The 23,875-nt window shown below is 46.5% G+C and overlaps 1 protein-coding gene across 1 annotated transcript in view; it reads right to left on the reverse strand.

The window, feature by feature from the left end:
* The window catches only part of NSFL1C (NSFL1 cofactor), a 565,621-nt gene that overhangs the window by 330,384 nt on the left and 211,362 nt on the right, over nucleotides 1–23,875 (reverse strand). The window contains exon 4 of the mRNA XM_044090438.1: nucleotides 10,828–10,990. Coding sequence (XP_043946373.1) covers nucleotides 10,828–10,990 — 163 coding nt within the window. The remainder of the gene's footprint in view (nucleotides 1–10,827; nucleotides 10,991–23,875) is intronic.

A 23,875-nucleotide genomic window follows, 5' to 3' on the forward strand; every position in this document is an offset into this window, starting at 1 on the left:
TTAAAGCTTCATTGTCCAAGGCCAAGAATACAGCTTCCATGGGACCCGACAATATCCCTGGGTGTGTTCTACATGAACTACAAAGTGAACCGGCACTGCACCTGTGTGCCCTGTTCAATCACAGCCTCACCTCAGGCTTTGTCCTTACAGAATGGCGCACTGCTACAGTCATCCCTCTCCATAAAGGGGGAGTGACTACAAACCCTGGGAATTGTCTCCCCATTAGCCTGATGAGCTTGATATGCAAGGTTATGGAGCGTATCATGGACCTAATTAACAAGGATATAGGGAATTTACAAACTCTGGGTCCCACACAATATGGTTGTGTGAAGGGTAGATCATATGCCTGCTCAGCCTGGTTGACTTCCTTGAGTCAGTCACCAGAGCTGTGTATGAGGGCAAGGCAGTTCATACAGTCTACCTCAATCTGGCCAAGGCCTTTGATACCATTCCCCACTCAGGAATTATTGACAGACTCATCAAACTAGGCATCAACTCCTATATCACTAGGTGGGTTGCAAACTGGCTTACAGACAGAACCCACAGTGTGAAAGTAGCAGACTCCAAGTCAGACTGCTGACCAGTCAGGAGTGGAGTCCCACAGGAATCGATCCTAGGTCCGCTCCTGTTTGGCATCTACTTCTCAGAAGTCCAGGCCAATATGGAGAGACTCTGGCTGACTAAGTTTGCTGAAGATTGCAAACTGGGAGCCATTAATTCCCCAAGTGATGTAGACAGCCTAGAGAAAGGCCTCACTGAGAACAGCGACTGGTGTCGAAACCATGGCCTTAAGCTTAATGGCAAAAATTGCACAGTCATTCCCTTTTGGGAAAAACTCAGTTCCCAGTATTTACCACATTTATGTTAGCCCACTGAATACCAAAGGTGTTTATAAGAGATGTGTGGACACAGGTTGACAGCAAAGTACAGCTGTGTACATTTACCATAAATGAGATGTGGGGAACACAGGTGGACAGCAACTGCTCCTTCGACCACCAGATTGCCACTGTGGTCAGAAAGTCCTTCTATGTGGCACATCTCATTACCGAGGGTTTTGCATCCAGGAAGAAAGAGGTAATCATCTCTCTCTACTATTCCCTCATTAGACCAATCATCGAGATTAATGCCCCATTTGGCATGTACCGCACTAAACACCTGCAACAGCTGGAAAGGCCACAAAAATACCTCACAAAGAAGATCCTAGACCTTAAACACATGCCCTACATGGACAGACTCAAAAAAACTCCAGCTTTTCTCTGTCTCATATCTATTAAGAGGCAATCTCTGCTTGACTTACAAAGCCATGTTTGACCTAGCCCTGTTAGAAATGTTACACCTACAGAAATCCCAATCCCTCTTCACCACACGCTCCAGCGACCTCAACCTCATTACCACAATCAACAGAACATGCTGGAGGGACAGGTTCATAACCCAGAGACTGCCCATGCTCTGGAATAGATTTCCCATACATGTCAAGCAGAGCACCTCACAGGCCCTTTTCAAGAGAACTCTTGATGATTGGATGGGAAATAGAAAGTTCACCTCAGGGATCACTCCAGTGACTCTACTTGATAGAGGCACCGGGAACTAATGGCATGATGCCAGGGCACTTCTATGGGCTAGGCTTGTAAAGGCTCCTGGGCCATTGGCCTAGTACACACCTATGAATTTTTTTTTGTTTCCCTGCTAAATGCTTTTATCACAAAGATTCCATGGGTTACAATATCTCTTTTTTCATATTCTCCACGAAAATTTTCCATTGGAAAAAAGTCTCAAATACAATGCCACAAAATGTCTCTGTTTATAAATGTTCTTACCTCATGTGCTTTTAAACCCAAAGGAGTTGTTAAATTGTACCCAACAAACTTAAAAACTGCACCACGGTTTTGATGAATCCAGTTTTTGACCTGTGGATGTGGGCAGGACTTCCTTTTGTTGCTCTGATGAAGTCCTGTTGCTGAATTTAGGAGGCACTAAAAGCTTTTCAACTTAAACATGAAGGAATAAGAAGTTATGTACTCACCATAATGTTTCATCTGAGTAGGTGACTTCATTTGTCTGCAACCTTTGGGTCTTGGATCCGACTTCGGATCCAAGCCGGCAACTTATTTTACAGCTTATGGATCCGAGCTCCTAGCTCCTCCCCTTACCCATAATCCCCTGCCAACCCTGATTGACCTCAGATCACGTTTGCCCTTATACCAAATCTCAGACCAAAGTGTCCCGAAAGGGACCAAGAAAGGACATTCAATAATAGACTTCTGAAGGCCAGGGGGAAGGAGGGGGGGGATGGTTGCAGACAAATGAAGTCACCTACTCAGATGGAACGTTACATGGTGAGTACATAACTTCTTAATCTGAAGTAGGGACTTCATTTGTCAGCAACCTTTGGGACAGAGTCCCCAGCTACCTGAATCTTGGGAGGCCATCATGGAAGGATGTTCCGGAGCACTGCGGAGCCAAAGGATGCTCTCCCTCTGGAAATAACGTCCAGCTTATAATGGTTGATAAAGGTATGAGATGAGGCCCAAGTGGCTGCAGAGCAAATATCATCCAAAGATACTCTAGATCTAAAAGCAGCAAAAGTAGATATGGAGCGAGTAGAATAAGCCCGTACTCCCTGAGGTGTGGGCCTCCCCAAAGTTTCATAGGCCAGAAGAATACACTGTGAAATCCATCGTGATAAGCTGACCTTAGAAATAGCTTTACCCAGATTGAATCTGGCAAAGGAAATGAACAACTGATCAGATTTTCTGTGACCAGCAGTCCTATGAATGTAGAAGCGCAGTTGTCTGTGCATGTCTAAGGAATGCAGCTTGTATTCTCCTTTATTCTGGTACTTAGGAAAGAAAACTGGCAGGTTAATGGACTGATTGATATTGGTTTCTGAGGCCACCTTAGGAAGAAAGGAGGGGTTGGTCCTGAGGTACACTCTATCCTGGTGAAAAATCAAGTAGGGAGGTTTCGCACAAAGGACCTGAAGTTCGGAAACTCTTTTCGCTGAAGTGATGGCGACAAGGAACGCCGTTTTCCAGGAAAGATATTTAAGTTTGGCCGAGGCAGCTGGTTCAAAGGGAGGGGCAGTCAAGGCTTGAAGGACTAATGATAGATCCCAAGGAGGTACAGCTTCCTTGACAGGAGGCCCGAGCAGGAAGGTACCCTTGAGGAAGGCTTTACATAATTTTGCAGTCATCAAGGGGCCTGACTCGTGTCCCACATGGTAATGAGAAATGGCTGCCAATTGAACCTTGACCGTAGAACAGCTAGCTCCCCGTTGAAAAAGTCCGGTGAGGAATTCCAAGACGGATGGCAACGAAGCCGTGAAGGGATCTATGTTATGGTGTTCCGCCCAGCTGGAAAAACGCTTCCATTTACTGCGATAGACTTTCCTAGTGGAAGGTTTATGTGCTGCCACCAAGATGGCTTTAACTGAAGAGATGCCGGGAGTCCTGACTAAGAGTGGAACTGGAGCAGACAAACTGTCAGCTTCAGGTTGTCCAGATTCAGGGTCGGTAGGCCTAAGGGATGGGATATTAGATCCGGAATGGGATCCAGATTCCAGGGAGGATTCACCAGATGAGACCACAGGTAAGGGAACCAAGTTTGACGAGGCCAGAATGGGGCAAGGAGGATCATTCTGCTTCCCAACCGAGAGGCTTTCTGTATCAGTTTCAGCATCAGGGGTAGAGGAGGATAGGCATAGAGTAGACCGGGAGGCCAAGCATGCACTTGAGCGTCTCTCGGGGCTTCCCCGAGGGGGGGGGGGGGGAATCAGAGCGAAGAAGCTGGAGCATTTCGTGTTTGAGGGAGTGGCAAAAAGATCGCAGCAGGGTTGCCCCCATTTGGCAAAAATCCGCTTCGCTACCTGGGAATTGAGAGACCACTCGTAAGGGGAAAGAATAGTGCGGCTGAGCATGTCCGCCAAAATGTTGGACCGTCCCGGAATGTGCGTTGCGATAAGGAAGCGGTTGGTGGAGATCGCCCATTCCCACACTCTCATGGCCTCTCGACAGAGAGGGTAGGACCTGGTTCCCCCCTGTTTGTTGATGTACCAGACAACCGACATGTTGTCCGTCTGTATCGCAATAGTTCCTACGGGGAGAAAGTTCTGAAGTGCTTGCAACGCCAACAGCACCGCCCTCATCTCCAGAACGTTGATATGCAAGGAGGTCTCTGTGTCGTTCCACGTGCCTTGGACCGTTTCTGCCTGAGCAATGCCCCCCCCACCCGAGGCGAGAGGCGAGAGGCGTCCGTGGTCACCGTGGCGAGGGGACGTGGCGAGCAGAAGGGACGTCCCGTATGAAGGTCCGGGGACTGGAGCCACCATAAGAGGGCCCTCCTGCAAGCCCTGCTGAGTGAGATAGGATGGTTGAGGGGGAGAGACTGAAAGGACGATTGGACTAAAAGGGTCCACTGTAGCACCCTCATATTCAGACGAGCGTATGGAAGAAGAGTTATTGCTGCTGCCATGGAGCCTAGCGCCCTCAGGACCAATTCTACCGGTGGGGCTTTTAGTTGGAGGATGGCCCGCACATGCAGTCTCAGGTTTTGAAGTCACTCCGAAGTGAGGAACGCTCGCAGACATCTCGTATCTAGTTTGGCCCCTATGAAATCTATCACTTGTGTTGGAGCAAGGGAGGATTTGTCCAGGTTGATCGTAATGCCTAGATGGGGAGCTAGCCGGAGAGGGTGATTTATGGCTGCGCAGAGTAGATGCCTTGTTGGGGCGGACAGGAGCCAGTCGTCCAGGTACGGGAAGACCTGCATTCCCTGGAGTCTCAGATGGGCCGCTATCACTGCTAACACTTTGGTAAACACCCTGGGGGCTGTGGTGAGACCAAAGGGAAGGACCCTGAACTGATACTGACTGGCTCCCAGCCAGAAGCGGAGAAACCTCCTGCATCGTCTGTCCATTAAAATGTGGTAGTACGCATCCTTGAGGTCTACTGAGCACATCCAGTCGCTCTCCCGCTAGAGGGTGAAAATGGATTGAAGGGTGGCCATCTGGAATTTTTCTTTGGTTACTGACAGGTTCAAGAGTGAAAGGTCGAGAATCGGTCTCAAGTCCCCCGTCTTTTTTGGCACCAGAAAGAACCTGGAGTAAAACCCTAATCCGAGTTGATCTGGGGGGACGGGCTGGATGGCTCTTTTTTCTAGCAGCTGCTGAATTTCTGCAGCTGCCGCCTCCCTCTGATCGGGTGGTACATCGGGGAGGTTTTTGAGTCTGGGGACATGGTGCAGTGGGATTCTGAAACCTCTGGATATGATACGAAGCACCCTGCGATCTGACGTAATGGACTCCCAAGCCGCCAGGTGCTTCGAGAAGCGCCCCCCGACTGCCTCCAGAGTGGAGCAGTCGGGCAACCCCTCAGGGCTGCTGCGTGGGCCGATCACAGAAAGTTTCTCTGGACCCAAAATTTCTCAGGGCCCCTCTGCCTCTAGGGCGGTGTCCTCCTCTGCCACGGAAGGACTGGTTGTCCGGAGCAGGATGGGAATGTTGCGATTTCCGGAACCACATCTTCTTCTGCCCCTTTTGGTTCTTGGAGAAGGACCTCTGGGGAGCAGAGAAGTGGACTCCCGACGGCAGACAACGTCTTCCCGTCCTTTTCGCTCTGGACAAGTGTCTCGCGAACGGTCTTGCCAAACAAGGCAGAACCATCAAAGGGGGCATTCGCAAAGGACGCCTTAAAGGGCTCCGCGAAGTCACAATGTCGGAGCCAGGCCTGACGTCTCATGACTAGACCCGCTCCACTGGCTCTAGAGGCTCCCTCTGTGGCGTGGGACAAAAGCCGCATAGAGGTATTTGAAACTGATCTTAGAGTGGCCATACGAGTGGAGTACAACTGCTTGTCCTCCGCCGACATGGACTCTGGGGGGGAAGCAGCATATTCTTTGATGAGATCTCGCTGCATCCTGATGACATGTGCCATGTAGTTCAGGGACCTCACGGAGAAGGTCGTTGAACTACCCACTTCCCGAGGCGATCCATCCAGCGGGACTCCTTGCTCGGTGGATGGACCGAGGGGCTCTCCTGAGCTAATTCCCTCTTCGTGGCTGCCATCAACATGGCATCAACGGGGGGACCCTTGCTCCAATGGGACCGGTCTGCAGGGGGACTCAATTTTATCCGGGCGTTTGGGGACTGGCTCCACAGTGTCTGGCTCCTTCCACGCCCTGGTGGTGATAAGGTCCACCAGGGGGTCGGCTGGAGGGGCCACCCAAGAGGTAGACGGGCCTGCTTCGAATGCCTCCAGGAACACTGACTCGTCGGAGGAAGCCTTGGGGGCAGACCCCCCCCCCCCCTAGTCCTGAGCATTTCCATGATGTCTCCAAAGGAGACCACCTCGGGGGGGGGGTGACCTTGGGGAGCCTTCCCCTTCATCCAAGTCCGTGTCCTCTGTTAAGGACTCGGGGGAGTCCACGTGTCTCCTCTTACACTTATGCTTGCGAGGCACTTCCTCGGGGGGACTGTCCGAGGAGGTCTCACCAGCAATATCCTGTTCCAGTGGAACAACCTGGGACATCGTAGCAGGCTGTCCCTTTGGCCGGGTGATGGAAGCCTGACCCAGCAGAGAGGTAGTGCAGGGTGGAGCCGATGCAAGGTCCAGGGATCCAGATGCTCTCAACAGAGCCCTCTCTCCACTACATCGAAGGCCGAGGGGGAGCCTCTCTCCCTGGGATCCGAAAGCCGGCTCCCACTCAGATCCGATGAAGGGATCGGAGCAGAGGCCACTGGATCCGAAGGACCCGTGTGCTCCGACCTGGACGGAGCCGAAGGCACACTGAATCCCTCGGATCCGAAGCTCGGCCCATGGCTCCGAGAGGTCGGTTCCAAAGATGGACCCGACAGACTCGAGGGCAGGGTCGGATCCGAAGTACCCAGTACTGTCGGCGCAGACCCACCCCCGGCTCAAACGCTCCGAACCCGGGAAGCGGGTCGGAGAAGGCGCTATCAGGGCAAAAAAAGGTGTCGAGCTCCCCCCCGAAAGGGGGGGGGGCAAGAGCACTCCCATCTGCAGCTGGGCGTGGATGAACCTTCTCATCATCCGGTCCAAGTCTGCATCAGAAAGACTATAAGTAGATCTAGACGAGACCACCGAGGCAGGCCGGGAATGCCGCCTCGATGACCTCGACGGAGATCGGGTCTCCTCCTCCTCGGGTCCCAGGGAAAAGCAAGGGGATCGGATCAGAGGAGGAGGGGACCTGGGAGCCGAGGAGGGAGAAGCCCGCTTAGCTGGGGGGGGGCGAAGCGGAGGCCTCGGCCCGCCGCTTGTGGTGCTTCTCCCTCCTGGCCTCCCTTTCCTCCGGCATCTTAGTGGGAGTTTGAGTCCCGGCCAGGGGAAGGGGGGCAGGAGTGGCTACCACCAAGGGCTGAGGAGGAGCCATGGGAGTACTGGAGGCCGAAGCCAGATCCGGGGGCAAAAGTCCCGCCAGAACCAACTTCGACCTCCGCTCTTTCAGTGCCCTGGGGTTGAATGCTGCGCAAATGGAACACCCTGAGGACAGGTGTTCAACCCCAAGGCACCGAACACACCGAGTGTGGCAATCCGCCAGTGAAAGCTTATGGCCACACTCGGTGCACTTAGATAAAAAGGGTTTTGGGGCCTCCGACATTAGAAAAAATAACTACACAAACACACCAGGCCCCAAAATCACAAGCAACACACACACACTCTATGAACCAGCGAGGGGAGGAATTACACTAAAAAAATGAATAAAATTAACAAAAGGGAATCCTAAACACACACACTGTTTAAGAAATCAAAGATTATCTGTACTAACAAGTTTTTTTTCCAAGACTTATCTGAAAGTCGCCAAGAGCTCTGAAATCCAGCTGTCTCTTCTAAGAGCGGCAAACTAGATCTGGGGTCAATCAGGGTTGGCAAGGGATTATGGGTAAGGGGAGGAGCTAGGAGCTCGGATCCATAAGCTGTAAAATAAGTTGCCGGCTCGGATCCGAAGTCGGATCCAAGACCCAAAGGTTGCTGACAAATGAAGTCCCTACTTCAGATCAAGAAGTTTTTGTACAAGTCAATTAAGGACTTTTTTTTATCAATGTGCTCCAGTGGTTCACTGCACTCATTCCTTCAGCACTGATGCAAGTTTTGAATTTATTGGGTCTAGTTATCTGTGCACCAATGCATGTTGTGTGAAGCTATTAAATTGTCCCACACTTCAGACCTGTCCATTCTTTTGACTTCTTTACTTTGAATCCTTACCAAGTACTTCCATTTTTCATTTTCTTCTACCTCTTTCTGCTACTCCAGTTTTGGTCTTTTTACTTTTGCTGCATACGTTTTCCACTTCACCACTATTCTTCAAGACTGCCTCAGCATCCACCTTTTGCATTTTATCAATGTCCCCTCAGGAAATATCTCTCTCAATTGTTCAAACAGATTTCTTTGAAATTTCCCCTCAGAATCCCGCACACATTTTCTGGTCTCAATATTTATTTTCGCCTCCATTTCTCTCACCACTCTATCATCTACTTCTCTCTCCATCTGCTTCCCTGTTTCTCAGGGCCAACTCTGCGCCTGGAGAAGAGTAAGTGCTCCTGCAAAATGGGTTCCACATGCAAAAATGACAAGTAGAGAAAGTTCCCAGATGCCCTGGTCAAATTTCCCTTAATAGTATAAATACCACCTCAAGTCTCCCCTGAAGAGAGGCCATTTGCCTAGTGGGACTAACCTGGTCAACAAAGGATAAATAAAATAAAATTGAATAAAATACTCTGTCATTCTCTAAGGAAATGAAACTCTCTCTATAACACTTGGTGCAAAACATAGCCTGCCACGCTTACAGGAATTCTCTAGCCTGTATCTTGACCCCAAAACACAACTTATGCAACCCTGTCTATGGACATTCCTTTCTAAATGCCTATGCAGGCCAAGTTCTACATCAGCCATCCGAATGATGGTTTGCTAAGAAAGATACATGGGTACAGGGCAGGGAAGGGGGAGAAGGTGCACATGGAAATGCATTTAAAGGAATTAATTACCCATCTGCAGAAGTAGTGACACTGACATTTCTTCTACCTAGATGGCGAACCTTTTGGGTTCAGTGTGTCAAAAATTCAGAAAATGCCTAACTTGACTCTGCTTGCTTATCACTCCCCCCGCCAAACAAACAAATAGCATTAAATTAAAAAAAAAAACAAATAAAACCAGCATGGCTCTCAATACATCAGGGATAAATCTCAGTAGAATCAGGGACAAATCTAGAAATAAGAGACATGGACAGTTTTAAACTACTAGTGCTATTAATTTGAGATGGACAGAAAAAATGAAAGTGAATTAATATACATTTCTGAAGTAAAATAAGTCTATAAATCTAATTATTTTTAAGTGTAAAATGTTCCCAGTTTTAGGAGGGATCAAGAGGGACAGTTGAGAGGAATGTAAAACAGCACACTCCTAAAAATGCAGACTACTTGCCCTTTGCAGAAGTGTAACCACGGAGAGAAAACAATGTCAGCACTGCCCTTTGCAGACTCTGTCGAGACAGTACACCGAAATACTGTCCGATGTGAATAACTTCCTTACATCTGCAGCAGTGTTGTTGAACTGGCTCCTGACACAAAATAATTCAATGTACTTCATACGAGCAATGAATGCAAAAGCAGTTTCTTTGGTAACTTGGGTGTTGGTGAACTCTGGTGTGTCACCCAAAATGTCACGGCGTGTCACCTTTGACAAGCGTGTCAGTTTCGCCATCACCGATCTAGGTGTTTGTCTCCATCCAGGAAAAGAACAGATACCTGCAAACATTTTTTCTTTTGTTTCAACCTTAGTCTCAACATCAAAAAAATCACACACACTGTTAGCTGTATACACTGCATCAATCACAACTGGAAGAGATTTAATTTTTGCTGTAATAGACTCAGAGTCAAGACTACCTTTAACCAAAATTATTTCTAACCATAATCAAAAATAGTTATACAATATGCATTCTTACACATGTGCAGAGCGGAGACATTTTAACAGCAGTGCTTAATACTTTGAGCATGCTACTAAGATTCTTCAACCACAGAAATCAGCTGCGTCATGTGGATAAATTTATCACAAGCATTTATACATTTAATTATCTGAAAGAAACTACAAGAATGGTGTGAAACTCTTATGGATTAAGCACAGCCACTATCAAACTTCCCACATTATCTTTCTGCACTCAAATCATCCAGATCAACATCAGAGGACATGGACTTAAAGCAGGATTCTAAATGATTTTGGACATCTGTAGATTCCAAAACAATTTACATTTGGGACAATACACTGTTTCATGTTTATAAGCATTTACACCATGCTTGTGACTTTGCACCATGTCTTACTGAAAACAAACCGTTTTCTAATCAGACCCAAAGAACATTACACTCTCAGACCTTTAAACTACTGAGGGATAAATCATTACGCAAAAACAGTTTCTGAAATCTTCTAAATTCCAATGACTGGTATACTGTAACTCAGATTAATCCAGTAAGATTATAAAACATTCACTTTGCTTGTGTAGGTCCTATAATTTTATTTGTACAGTTCTGATAAGTTGATTGAAATAAAACATACTGGTGAGGTAACAAACCCACCTCTCTTCCATTTTCTCCATGTAAATGCACAATCAGAAGAAATCATTTCCATGAATTTGTCTGGTAAACTTACAGACTATTTACTTTTATTTTGAATGCCCATTTTATAAGTACAGCGAACAGCACTACAGATTTCTGCCCGAGGAAAATTCTGAGACGGAATTGCTTCTTTGAGGATGTTATAACACAAAAGTAAACATGGTAGAAATGAAAGAACATATACACCAAGTCAAAATTTCCTACGCTACCTGTCTGCTGGTTTCTCCAGGTGCTTTTCCTGCTCGATCCACAACCACTGCACCGTGTTCCTTTGCTCCTTTAAACAGGTCATCCACAAGCTCATTTGCATTCTTCTTCCTTGGGGGACCTACTATCTGCTGACCACTCCTCTCTGAGCCACCTGCATAGAACCTGGTTAAAGAACAAACCGAGTGGGAAGCTATTAGTATAATTTCAAGAAAAGACTATATGATTTAAAACTTTAACTTGTTTACCTCTGAAAGGCACAAAAGTAATGAGAGTCTGGTTTTACAGACAGGCAAGTACAATAAAGCGGTCACAGACATATGTACAACATAAAAAACGAACATTAAACATCCAGTTCAAATACAGACCAGCAAGAATGCAGAATAAATGCACAAAATATGGACAGACTTCTCATCTGTCTAGTATCAATATTTCCTCTGTGAAACAGTTTTCCAGATTTGGCTATTTTCCTCCCACTCACTTTTTAACCTTGAACTTCCACATTTAAAGTCTAATGGAAGGATGATGCACTTTCCTTTCATGTTGTCAGTAAATTTAATGACAGACGTCTACATCTAAAAGAGCTGCTAAACTTCAAGCTCACTGTAACATATTTATTATGCCATGTTATGCAGTTCTACTAAAGTTTTCCTTCCTGTTTCTCCAAAATTTGCTGTCCTGAAGCCCCTGATGAGCACCAACTTCCCCACCACTTTGCAGAATTATCATTCTATTTCCCACCTCCCATTAAATGGCAGTTGGCAGGGTAACAGTTGTTTCGAAAGACATCATTCATAATTCTTGGGGATTTTGTTGCCTAGCTCCCTCCCCCTCCATGGCACCTCAAAGTGCACACTGCAAAAGCTGGGTCTGTAATGATGGTCTATTAACACTTGCACACTTCCATGCATGTGCAGAATCTTAAATGATACTACATCCACTGTGGAATACGAAAGCAGTTTGTATATTGGTGCTGGATTCTCGCAATGTATCACTGATTCCCAGTTCACCTCTTTAACCACTACATTACCCTGCTAATACAATTATTACTACTTTTGGTCCCCTTAGACATCATCCCACCATCATGGCCCCCAGTGCCCCACATCCATGTGGGTCTACTAGCCACCCTCCTACCCCCCCAGACTTATTCCAGTATTGCTGGCGCAGGTCATGGATCCTAAGGGCATCCTGGGGGCTTGGCTGTCTGGGCTTCCATATTGTTTTTTTCTCTCTTTTTTATGCCCTTTCCACTCCCTTTCTCCATTGCCACACTTGCTGGCTAGGTACAAGGGCAACGACCCTCTTTGGACTATGCCTTCCCTTAGGGGGAGTCACTGATGAGTGCTCACCCCTCCCTGCCAGTCAGTCATCTGAGCCACTAATGAATACTGGTTGGCTGGACCTTATTCAAGGCTTCATCATTCTAGGCCACCGGAGTGGCACTCCAATGCAGTTGTGTGTATACAGGCCAAATACAACATGACACACATGCAGTACTAATGTGAGAGGTATCACTTGTATTTAACACATTCTTAAGGACATCTAAACTGGATTCAAACAAACATGCTTTCCTCCTGATGTTCAGAGCCTGATGTTAAAAAAAAAAAAAAAATCACTTCACAGCCTCACAGGAATCATGTGTTCTCACCATGCCCTGCACGGGCATCTCATGTGCTCAGATTAAGGAAGCATGTCATGGTGAGGAAAAAACGGTTGGGAGATCACAGAAGACTGTGAAAAGGCAGAGGTACATAATGAATATTTTATTTATTTAAAATTTGTTTACTGGGAAAGTCCAACTGGGACAGACCCCATTTTCAGCAGAAGCCTGAAGAGAAAAGCTCCAGATGCAGGTCTTTGGAATGTGGGAGGAAACTGGAGCACCCAGAGAAAATCCATGCACACTCCGCACATAAGGCACCCCCAGCCGAGAATCGAACCGGATAACCACTTGCTGTGAGGGACAACGCTAACTGCTGCACCAATGTACCGCCCTTCACTTCAGTCTTAACAAAAAAAGAAAGCACAGAGATGCTGCCACACTGGAAGAGACACATGGTGGAATGATAAACCTCCAGACAGAGAGGGAGGGGTTGAAGAGGAAGCTGGGCCTACCCTTAGGAAGGATAAAGCAGAATTAGCAGATGGGCATTCACAGTCCTCAGAAACCTGGCCAGTGTGCTGATAGATGCCTGCCTGAGATTTTCACTGACTGCTGTGCAAGTGTGGTACCCCTGGGCAGCAGGAAAAACGTAGCGGGAGCTACAGATCTGCTGGCTCAATAGCATTCTAACTAATGAATAAAGGATCCTGTTAGTTAGAAAGCTTGTGTTACAAACTAAGTAAACATCACATCATCTGTTTGTTCCATATTTCCGGTTTGTGGAGAAGTCTGTGGCATTTCTACTTATTTTTTTCAGGCAGCAATAGCAAGGAAAATAGAAAAAATCCTGAGGGAAAGATCAGTAACGTTTCTAGAAGATGAGTCTCCATAACAGCAACCAGCATGGGTTCATGGTCAGAAGGAGCTGTCAGTCAAACCTGATCCAGTTACATAATTAGGTTAAGTGACCTTTATAAGGAGTACAAGAAAAACTGGTCTACCTGGACGTCAGCAAGGCCTTTCATTAAGACCCACACAAGAAGCAGACAGGGAAAAGCACAGTTTTGTACCTACCATAAATGTAGATGTTCGAGTGGTTATACTGCTGCAGTCATCACACTTGGGTTATCCTGTCGTCAGGCGGTCCCGCAGTCGGCCAAATCCCAAAGTCTTGGTCCGGCGTCGGTTGTCGTCGCCTCTTCCCAGACGTCAGTGCGACAGGGGTATAAAAGAGACAGCCGACGCCATTTTCTTCAGTTTTTCTTGCCCCAGATGTCAGGTGCCCCCAAGTAGGAAGGCAATACAATAGCTATGCAACAATACCTTAGTAGATAAGCAATAGTACTAGCTGTTAGCAAATACACCATATAGACATGCATCCAACAGATTGAAGTACATGGAGTTGTAACCAACACCCTGGTATGTAGAGGGGATGGAGGGAGGGTAACCTGGACTGCAGCAGTATAACCACTCGAACATCTACATTTATGGCAGGTACAAAACTGTACTATGTTCATCGTGCTATACTGCTGCAGTCATCACACTTTGGTAGAATCCCAAAGCTATGGAAGGGTAGCTGGGTACTAAACTGGGTTAGGTGATGCTAGGATGCCCTGCAGAACTGCAATGGCAAAACCAGCCCTGGTTTTTGAGTATAATGGAAGGTTGTAGTGCTTGGTAAAGGTGTGCACTGAACTCCAAGTAGCTGCCTCCAGAATGTCTTTGGTTGGAACCCCTCTGAGAAAGGCTGCTGAGGTTGCAGTAGCCCTGGTAGAATGGGATCTAATATTGACAGGCACTGCCTTCCTATGGTGCGAGTAGCAGAAGCGGATACAATGTGCTATCCATTTGGAGATGGTCTGTTTTGAAATAGCCTTTCCTTGTGAACCTGCAGCATATGATACAAAGAGTTGGTCAGTTTTTCCGAAGTTCTTTGTCTTATCTAAATAGTAACGTAGCGGTCTGTGAATGTCCAAAGAGTGAAGGAGCCTTTCTCCTTTATTCTGTGGGTTAGGATAAAAGGTGGGTAAATGAATGGTCTGATTCAAAGCCACAATGGATACTACCTTGGGCATGAAGGTAGGGTTAGTTCGTAAAGAGACTCTGTCCTGATGGAAAATGATGAAAGGTTCCACTGCCATAAGTGCTTGTAGTTCTGAGACCCTGCGTGCTGAGGTAATAGCCAGTAACAAGGCTGTTTTCCAAGACAAGTATTGTAGTTCTACTGAGAATGCTGGTTCGAAAGGAGGTAGTGTTAACTTTTCTAAAACTAAGTTCAGGTCCCAAGTTGGTGTTGGTGGTTTTCTGGGGGGTCTTATATTCTTAGCCGCTCTGAGAAACTGTCTAAGTAAAGGGTGTGAGAAAACTGGGGAATCCGTATTATATTGAGCTGAAATGACTGAAGCATGGATCTTAATGGAGAAGAAGGAAAGGCCTTTGTGTAGCATCTCAATTAGGTATTGCAGTATGTGAGGAATGTTTGGAATCCAAGGATTTTGACCTTTAGCCTGGTGCCATGCACAAAATCTTTTCCATTTGTCTGAGTAAGTCTTCCTGGTGCTGGGCCTCCTGGCCTCCATAATTACATTCAGGACGTCCTTTGAGAGAAGTGTTGATTGATAATTTAAGGAATTCTCCATGCAGCTAAAATTAAAGTTCTGAGCTGGCTGTGAGGGGTTTGATAGTTTTTCTGAGTCAACAGTAGTGGGAATTGAGGCAAGATCCATGGAGGGCTGTGAGTCAAGTTCCTTAGTAATGGGTACCAGTGCTGGCGTGGCCAGTCCAGAGCAATGAGGATCATTTGTGGTCTCTCTGATCTGACCTTCAATAATACCTTGGTCAATAGAGGTAGTGGAGGAAAGGCATAGACTGTCAGTGTTGTCCAACTGAATGATAGAGCGTCCACTTTCCAAGCTAGGGAGTGATAAGTCCTTGTGCAGAATTTTTGTAATTGGCAATTGTTGGGGGATGCAAATAGATCTATGTCTGGACATCCCCATCTTTGAATTATCACTGAAAATACTTGTGGGTGTAGTCTCCACTCGTGGGGGTCTGCCATGTTTCTGCTTAATTCGTCTGCCAATATGCTTTCCTTTCCTGGCAGGAATTGTGCTTGTAGTTGTACTTGGTAGGTCAAAGCTGTGTTCCATAAGGTCACAGCCTGTCTGCATAAAGGGTAGGAGTGTGTTCCTCCCTGTTTGTTTATGTACCACATAACTGTGGTGTTGTCTGTCCTTATTAGAAGTTGTCCTGGATGCAAGAGGTCCTTGAAGGCTGTCAGGGCATTTTGCACAGCTAGCATCTCCTTTTGGTTGATGTGAAGATGCATTTGTTTTGCAGACCATTTGCCCTGTATGCACTGTCCTGCCATGTGTGCTCCCCAGGCGTAGTCTGAAGAATCTGTTGCCATGGTTTGGTTTGCTGGAGGTAAGACAAAAGGAAGACCCTTGTTTGTTTGACATGCTTGAGCCCACCATAGGAACTCTTTTTGAAGGCAGGGAATGATAGGTATATTTGTTTTGAGGCTGTGCCTGTGTTGAGACCATACACTTTTCAGGTACCATTGTAATTTTCTCATATGCAGCTTTGCATATGGGATTAGTTGAATGCATGATGCCATGAACCCCAATGCCTGCAGGATTTTCCTTGCAGTGAGCTGGGTAAAAGTTGCTATCTTTTTGAAGTATTGAGTCAATTGCTTTTGTTTGTCTGGCGTGAGGTAAGCCATCTGGGCTGTTGTATTTAAGCTGGCACCCAGGAATATTATTTGTTGTGAGGGTATTAGTTTTGACTTCTTTTTGTTTACTGTGTACCCTAGGCAACTGAGCAGCTGTGTTACAAAAGCCAGATGCTGTAATAGAATGTCCTTGCTGTCCGCTTGGATCAGGCAGTCGTCCAGATATGGGTAAACTTGTACTCCTCGTTGTCTGCAATATGCAATTACTGATGCCAGGCATTTCGTAAATACTCTGGTCGCAGTAGATAAGCCAAAGGGCAGTGCAGAGAATTGATAATGCGTTGTACCTGCCAAAAATCTGAGGTTATCTTCTGCAATCTTGTCTGATAGGGACATGCAAGTACGTATGCCTCTGAGGTCCAACGTTACCAGCCAAGACTCCTTGCCCAGCATGGGAAGGAGCTGCTGTAGAGTGAGCATTTTGAATTTGGGTACCTCCAGGTATGTGTTCAGAATTGAGAGGTCTAAGATGGGCCTCCAGGCTTTGTCCTTTCTTGGGACTAGAAAGAGTCTTGAGTAAAAACCTTGACCTTGCTCTTTTGTAGGTACCTTTTGAATTGCTTTCATATCCATGAGAGCTGAAATTTGCATTTGAGCCTCTGCCCATTGGTTTGGAGGCAGATTTGGCATGCCTCTCATCCGAGGTAAAGTGTGGAAATGAAATCTGTAGCCTCGGGTAATAATGTCCAGAATCCATTTGTCCTTTGTTATGATGCGCCAATTTTGTGGAAAAAGAGCAAGTTTCCCTCCCAAGGGTGTTGCCAGGGCAATTTTGCTTGGCAGGCGAAGAGGGAAGTCATTATGTTTGTTTCCTGAAAGGTTGAGATCTTTCGTCTCCACCTCTGAGTTGCTGTATGCCATTGTCTAGGCCTGAAAGAACCTTGTGGCTGGCCTCTGCCCCTTGGGTGCCTGTACCTACCTCTTTGGGGTCTGTCTGATGCAGGAAAGGACCAGTTTTTTGATGGCCAGTTTCTGCTGAAACGAGGAGGTTGTACCTGTAAAAAATCTTTAACTGTTTGCATAGATTTTGCCTTTTCTTCCATTTTCTTCAAAACTTCCTCTGCTTTGACACCAAATAACACAACTTTCTGCAATGGGGCATCCAATAACTTTGCTTTGGCATGTTCTGGTAAGGCCTGCTCTTTAAGCCAAGCATGCCTACGTATGACAGACCCTGTGACAGCTGCTCTACATGAGGCTTCCAATGAATCAAAACCACACTGTAAGGTATGTTTTCCCACTTGTTCTGCTGCATGCAGCAAATCCTGCATCTCTTTCAAATCTAGTTGATCTGTCTGAGGGATCAGCTTCTGCTTTAACTGTGTAATCAAATACTGTTGGTATTTTAGCATGTGGAATTGGCAGTTTAATGCCCTCATGGCCAAAGTGGCAGAAGTATACACTTTCTTTCCCCATCTTTCTAATGCTCTGGAATCTTTCAGAAGGGAGTGGATTCTTAGCAGTAGAGGCCTTAACCCCTTTGGGACCCTGGGAAATGGTCTCGGGGTCTGCATTAGGGCTTTTGCATAGAAACGTACGAGTATCAGGAACTCGGTAGTATCTGTCTGGTTTAGCTGGAGCTGGAGGTAAGGAATCTGGGTTTAAACTGGATTCAGAGAAAACATCATCCAAAATGTCTAAAACTGGAGGAATTGCCAGGGGTCTATGCTGTGGAAGAAGAAGAAACTCACGGAGTCTTTTCTTGGAGTCAGAGTAATCTTGGCCTTCCCAGTGGAAGTGTTCCCTCATGGTGTGTAAAGTTTCCCCAAAAGAGTAGTCTTCGGGAGGGAGACAGAGGGAATGGACTCTTCAGCATCTGAGTCTTCATAAGGAGGGAAGGAGTAATCCTGGTCATCAGAGTTGCCTGAGGAAATGGATGCTTGGTCAGAGGAAGGATAATCTTCCTCCAGTCTAGGCCTTTTGTCAGGTGGAGGTTGGGATCCCCTGATAAAGGGTAATTAAATCCTCGGCCATCTTAAGCATCTGTTTTTTAGGCATAGGGGCCTGTGTGTGTGTGTGTGGGGGGGGGTGTGGCCCCGGTTTTCTAACTTTCAAGGGGTCTTTGAGCTTAGCATAAGGCTTGGCAGAGGCAGTTGTCTGTTTGAAAACACCCTCTGAGACCGAAGGTCTATTCAAAGTTTCAGGATCCCTGTCGGGGCTGGCGTCCGAGGAGTGAGGTGAAAACGGATCCTGAGGTCCAACGGTTTTGGTTTGGGATGCAGTCAGAAATTCTGAATCAGCGGTAGTCAGGGGCTGCGAAGGCGACTCGTTGAAAACTGGAGAACCGGCATCAGGCCTTGCTGAGGCCTCGGTATCTGGTCTTGGCCTTGGATGCCGGTCCTTATCTTTGCATTTTTTAATCATTGCTGATGTCAGTTGCTCCGACGGCATGCTATAGTTAAATTTTCTGCCAAAATAATGCTGGGCGAATTCTGCCCGACGCTTTATTGTACGTTTGCTGAACCTAGCACAAAACAGACAACCAGAGACGTCGTGGTCTGGGCCTAGGCAAGGAATACAATCAGAATGAAAACCCTTATGAGGTATTTGCCTCCCACAAGAAATACAATTATTAACTTTGTCTGACATCGGTCTGAGGCAAGAAAAGTTTCCCCAACGGGGTACTTAGCTTTAGAGAAGACTTCAGGTTGAAACTCGATTCGAAAATTTCAGGAGCTGGCCGACCGGCACTTGCGAACTGCTTCTGCTTCGGGTACCGCGCGGCAATAAAGACTGAAGAAAATGGCGTTGGCTGTATCTTTTATACCCCTGTTGCACTGACGTCAGGGAAGAGGCGGCGACAACCGACGCCAGACCAAGACTTTGGGATTCGGCCGACTGCGGGACCGCATGACGACAGGATAACCCAAGTGTGATGACTGCAGCAGTATAGCACGATGAACATCTGGAGGGTTACGATAAGACTAAGGATAAGTAACTGGACAGCTGCATGGCTGAATAGCAAAGGACAGAGCTGTGGTGAAAGGGACGACATCAGGGATTTGTAGGGGACTACTAGAATACAAGCGGTTCTGCCCTGGGCCCGTCACTCTTCAAAGTGATTGCCCCAGATAAAAGTACAGTTGTGTACTTACCATAAATGCTGATGTTTGAGTGTATTCACTGTTGTAGTAATTACAATTGGGTTATCCTGCTGGCAGGCTACCCGCAGTCGGCCTGAATTCCAAAGTCTAGGTCCGGTGTCAGTTGCTGTCGCCTCCTCCCTGACATCAGTGCGCCAGGGGTATAAAAGATGCAGCCGACGCCATTTTTTCAGGTTTCTTGCCCCAGATGTCAGGTGCCCCCAAAAGGGTAGGCTAAAAATATGTCAATAAAGCATGCATGCACCGGGGATGGTGGGAGGTAACCTGGACTGCAACAGTGAATACACTCGAACATCTACATTTATGGTTAGGTACACAACTGTACCATGTTCATAGTGTTTCACTGTTGCAGTCATTACAATTGGGTTGAATCCCAAAGCTAAGATTGGGAGGCTGGAGCTAAATAGGATTAGGAGCGGCTATGAGGCCATGCAGAACTGCAGTGGCAAAGCCTGCCCTGGATTTAGAGTAGAGTGGTAAGTGATAGTGCTTTGTAAAAGTGTGCACTGAACTCCAGGTTGCAGCCTCTAAAATGTTTTTGGTTGGTACTCCTCTGAGGAAGGCTGCTGCTCTGGTTGAATGTAGCCTAATGCCCTTAGGCACCGATTAGCCATGTTGTGAATAGCAGAAATGAATGCAGTGGCCTATCCACTTTGAAATAGTCTACTTTGAGAAGGCCTTTCCTTGTGATCCTGCAGCATATGCCACTAGTAATTGCTCAGTCTTTCTGAAAGCTTTGGTTCTGTCCAAGTAGAAGCAAAGCTGTCTGTGTATGTCCAAAGAATGCAGAAGTCTCTCACCCTCATTCTGTGGGTTTGGGAAAAAGGTAGGCAAATTAATAGTTTGGTTAAGAGCCACATTGGGCACTACCTTAGGCATAAATGTCGGGTTTGTCCTCAGAGAAACCCTATCTGGATGGAAAATGATAACAGGTTCCACAGCCACGAGTGCCTGTAGCTCTGAGACTCGTCTTGCAGAGATTATTGCTAGGAGCAGAGCTGTTTTCCATGACAAAAATTTTAAATCACCTGTAGCGGCTGGCTCAAAAGGAGGCAGGGTGAGTTTTTCCAAGACATAATTGAGGTCCCATGCAGGTACTGGTGATCTCCTTGGGGGCCTTAAGTTTTTGGCTCCTCTGAGGTACTGCCTTAATAAAGGATGAGAAAAAATAGGTGGCTCTGTATTGTAATGAGCTGAACTGGCAGAGGCATGAATCTTAATTGATGAAAAGGATAGGCCTTTGTCCAGCATCTTAGTTAAATATTGCAAAATCTGACGAATATTTGATACAGTCGTGTCAATCCCTTGTGCCTGGTTCCAAGCACAGAATCTCTTCCATTTTTCAGCATAAGATTTTCTGGTACTAGGCCTCCTGGCCTCCAAAATAACATCCATCACCGCTTTACAGAGAGGTGTGTTTTGAATAACTACATTATCCGCCATGCTGCCAGATTTAAGGTCTTGAGTTGGCTGTGCAGGATCCGATTGTTGTGTTGGGACAGTAAGTGAGGAATTTGAAGTAATGTCCAGGCTGGGTATTGAGACAAGTTCCTTAGGATTGAGTACCAGTGCTGGCGGGGCCAGTCTGGGGCAATCAGTATAATTTTTGGCTTCTCTTGTCTGACTTTTAGGAGTACCTTGGGGAGGAGAGGCAGTGGAGGAAAGGCATATACTGTTAAGTTTTTCCAGCTGAAAGATAGAGCATCCACTTTCCATACTTGCTTGTGATAAGTCCTTGTGCAGAATCTCTGTAGTTGACAGTTGTGAGGGGAGGCAAACAGATCTCTGTCCGGCCATTCCGGGCATCCCCAATTCCTTCTTATCATGCTGAAGACTTGAGGATCCAATTTCCACTCGTAGGGATCCCATGAGGTTTCTGCTTAGATAGTCTGCCAGAGTATTTATCTTTCCTGGCAGGAATTGTGCCTGCAGATGTACTTGGTAAGTCAATGCTGTGTCCCACAAAGTAATGGCTAGTCTGCATAGGGGGTAGGAATGAGTGCCTCCCTGCTTGTTTATGTACCACATGACTATAGTATTGTCCGTCTTTATCAGTAGTTGTCCCGGATGAAGTAGATCCTTGAAGGCTGTCAGGGAATTCTGAACAGCTAGCATCTCTTTTTGGCTTGTGGACCATGTGCCCTGAATACATCTTCCTGCCATGTGGGCCCCCCAGGCATAATCGGATGCATCTGTTAATATCTGCCTGGCTGTGGGTAAAGCGAATGGCTGCCCTTGCTGTGTTGACAAGCCTTTGCCCACCATCAAAACTCCTGTTGCAGGCAGGGAAGGAGGGTAATTATTGTTTCCAGGCTGTGGCAATGTTGAGTCCAAACACTTATTAAGATACCATTGAAGTTTCCCTCATATGCAGTCTTGCATATGGAATTAGCAGAATGCAGGATGCCATGAAGCACAAAGCCTGCAGAATTTTTCTTGCAGATTACTTATTTCAAAATGTTGGTAAAGACCCAGTTGTCGTTGCCTTTGTTTGTCTGGCATGAGATAAGCCATCTGGGCAGTTGTATTTAAGCTTGCACCCAGGAAATTATCTTTTGAGAGGGTACCAGATTTGATTTTTTTTCATTTACTGTGTACCCTAGGCATGTTAGTAATCTTTTTACAAACGCCAGATGCTGTAGTAGAATGTCCTTGTTCTCTGCTTGAATAAGGCAGTCATCCAAGTAAGGATATATTTGCATTCCTCTTTGTCTGCAAAATGCAATTACTGGAGCCAGGCATTTTGTGAAGACCCTGGGCGCAGTAGATAAGCAAAAGGGCAGTGCAGAGAATTGGTAATGCACTGAGCCAGCTATGAATCTGAGGTATCTTCTGCATGATTGTCTGATTGGGGCATGCAGGTATGCCTCTTTTAGGTCTAAAGTCACAAGCCAAGCCCTTCTTGCCCAGCATGGGCAGAAGCTGCTGCAGAGTCAACATTTTGAATCTTGGAATATCCAGATACGTGTTCAGAATAGATAGGTCCAGTATTGGCCTCCAGGCTTTGTCTTTTCTGGGCACCAAGAACAGTCTTGAGTAAAATCCTTGTCCCTGCTCTTGCTGTGGTACTTGCTGAATGGCCATCATGTCCATGAGAGATGACGCTTGCTTTTGTCTCTCTGCCCATTGATTTTTTAGCAGGTCTGGCAAACCTTTTGCCCTTGGCAGGGTGTGAAAGTGAAACCTGTAGCCTTGTGACACTATATCCAAGACCCATTTGTCCTGGGTTATTACGTGCCAATTTTGAGAAAAAAGTGCTAGTTTCCCCCCAAAAGTGCTGCCAAAAGATAAGTGCTTGGCACAGGCAGGGGGAAGTCATTTGGACGGTTTACTGTATGGCTGTGATTTGTCTTCTCTGCTTTTGGAAGTAGAAGTACCCCACTGTTTAGACCTGAATGAGCCTTGGGGCTGGGATCTGCCTCTAGGGTGTCTGTATCTGCCTCTTTGTGGCTTAACACTGGAAAGGAACAATTCTTTGTAGGCCACTGCCTGCTAAATCTTGGAGGCTTAACCTGTAAGAAATCCTTGACTGTTTGCATAGATTTAGCTTTGTCCTCCATTTTCTTCAACACCTCTTCTGCTTTAACAACAAACAAGGTGTCATGCTGTAATGGAGCATCTAATAATTTTGCTTTAACATGATCAGGCAGATTCTGTTCCTTTAACCAAGCATGCCTCCTAATGACAGAACCCCCAACAGCAGCCCTGCAGGAGGCCTCCAGAGAATCAAAACCACATTGCAAAGTATGCTTTCCCACTTGTTCAGCTGCATGCAATAAATCCTGCATTTCTTTGTTTTCTGCACATTCAGAATTTATCAACATTTTCTGTTTAAGCAGTGACATAATATATTGCTGATATTTAAGCATATGAAACTGACAATTTAAAGCCCTTATAGCCAAGGTAGCAGAAGTGTAAATATTTTTCCCCATCTGCCAGTACCCTAGAATCCCTGTCAGATGGGGTAGGGTTTTTTGCAGTGGAATCCTTGACCCCTTTGGGACCCTGAGAGATAGTTTCTGGGTCAGCAGCAGGGTTCTTAAAAATAATAATCCTCAGGAGGAGAGGCTGAAGGGATAGATTCTTCAGCATCAGAATCCTCATAGGGAGGAAGAGAGTATTCCTGATCAAAAGAGGAATCAGAAGAAATGGAAGCCTGATCTGAAGATTCATATTCTGTCACTTGCCTAGTCTTATCAGGAGGGGGATGGGAACCCCTGATCAAAGTAATTAGGTCTTTGGCCATTTTGAGCAACTGTTTTTTTTAGACATGGAGGCCTGTCCATGGGGCTGTTGTACTTGTTTCTTTGCCTTTAGAGGTGCTTTAGGTCTTTGCCTTTGAAGCCAAAGTCGTTTTAACATACAACTGTGTAGGCCTGAAAACACCCACAGAAGCCGATGCCTGCTCAGCGGCTCCGGACCCATCAGAGGGAATAGTTTCCGAGGTTCCAATACCTTGAGTATCCAACGGCCTAGTCTACTCCACATGGGAGACGGAAGCGGCCTGCAGCTCTAAAGTAGCGGGCGTCAGGGGCTGCGAAAGCGCCTCACTGAGAACCGGCGACTGGCTTAAAACACGCCTCGACGTTAGTTTTGGACCTCGGGTG

Source organism: Protopterus annectens, chromosome 12.part0 (assembly GCF_019279795.1).
Source record: "Protopterus annectens isolate FY-2018-M chromosome 12.part0, PAN1.0, whole genome shotgun sequence".
NCBI lineage: Eukaryota > Metazoa > Chordata > Ceratodontiformes > Protopteridae > Protopterus > Protopterus annectens.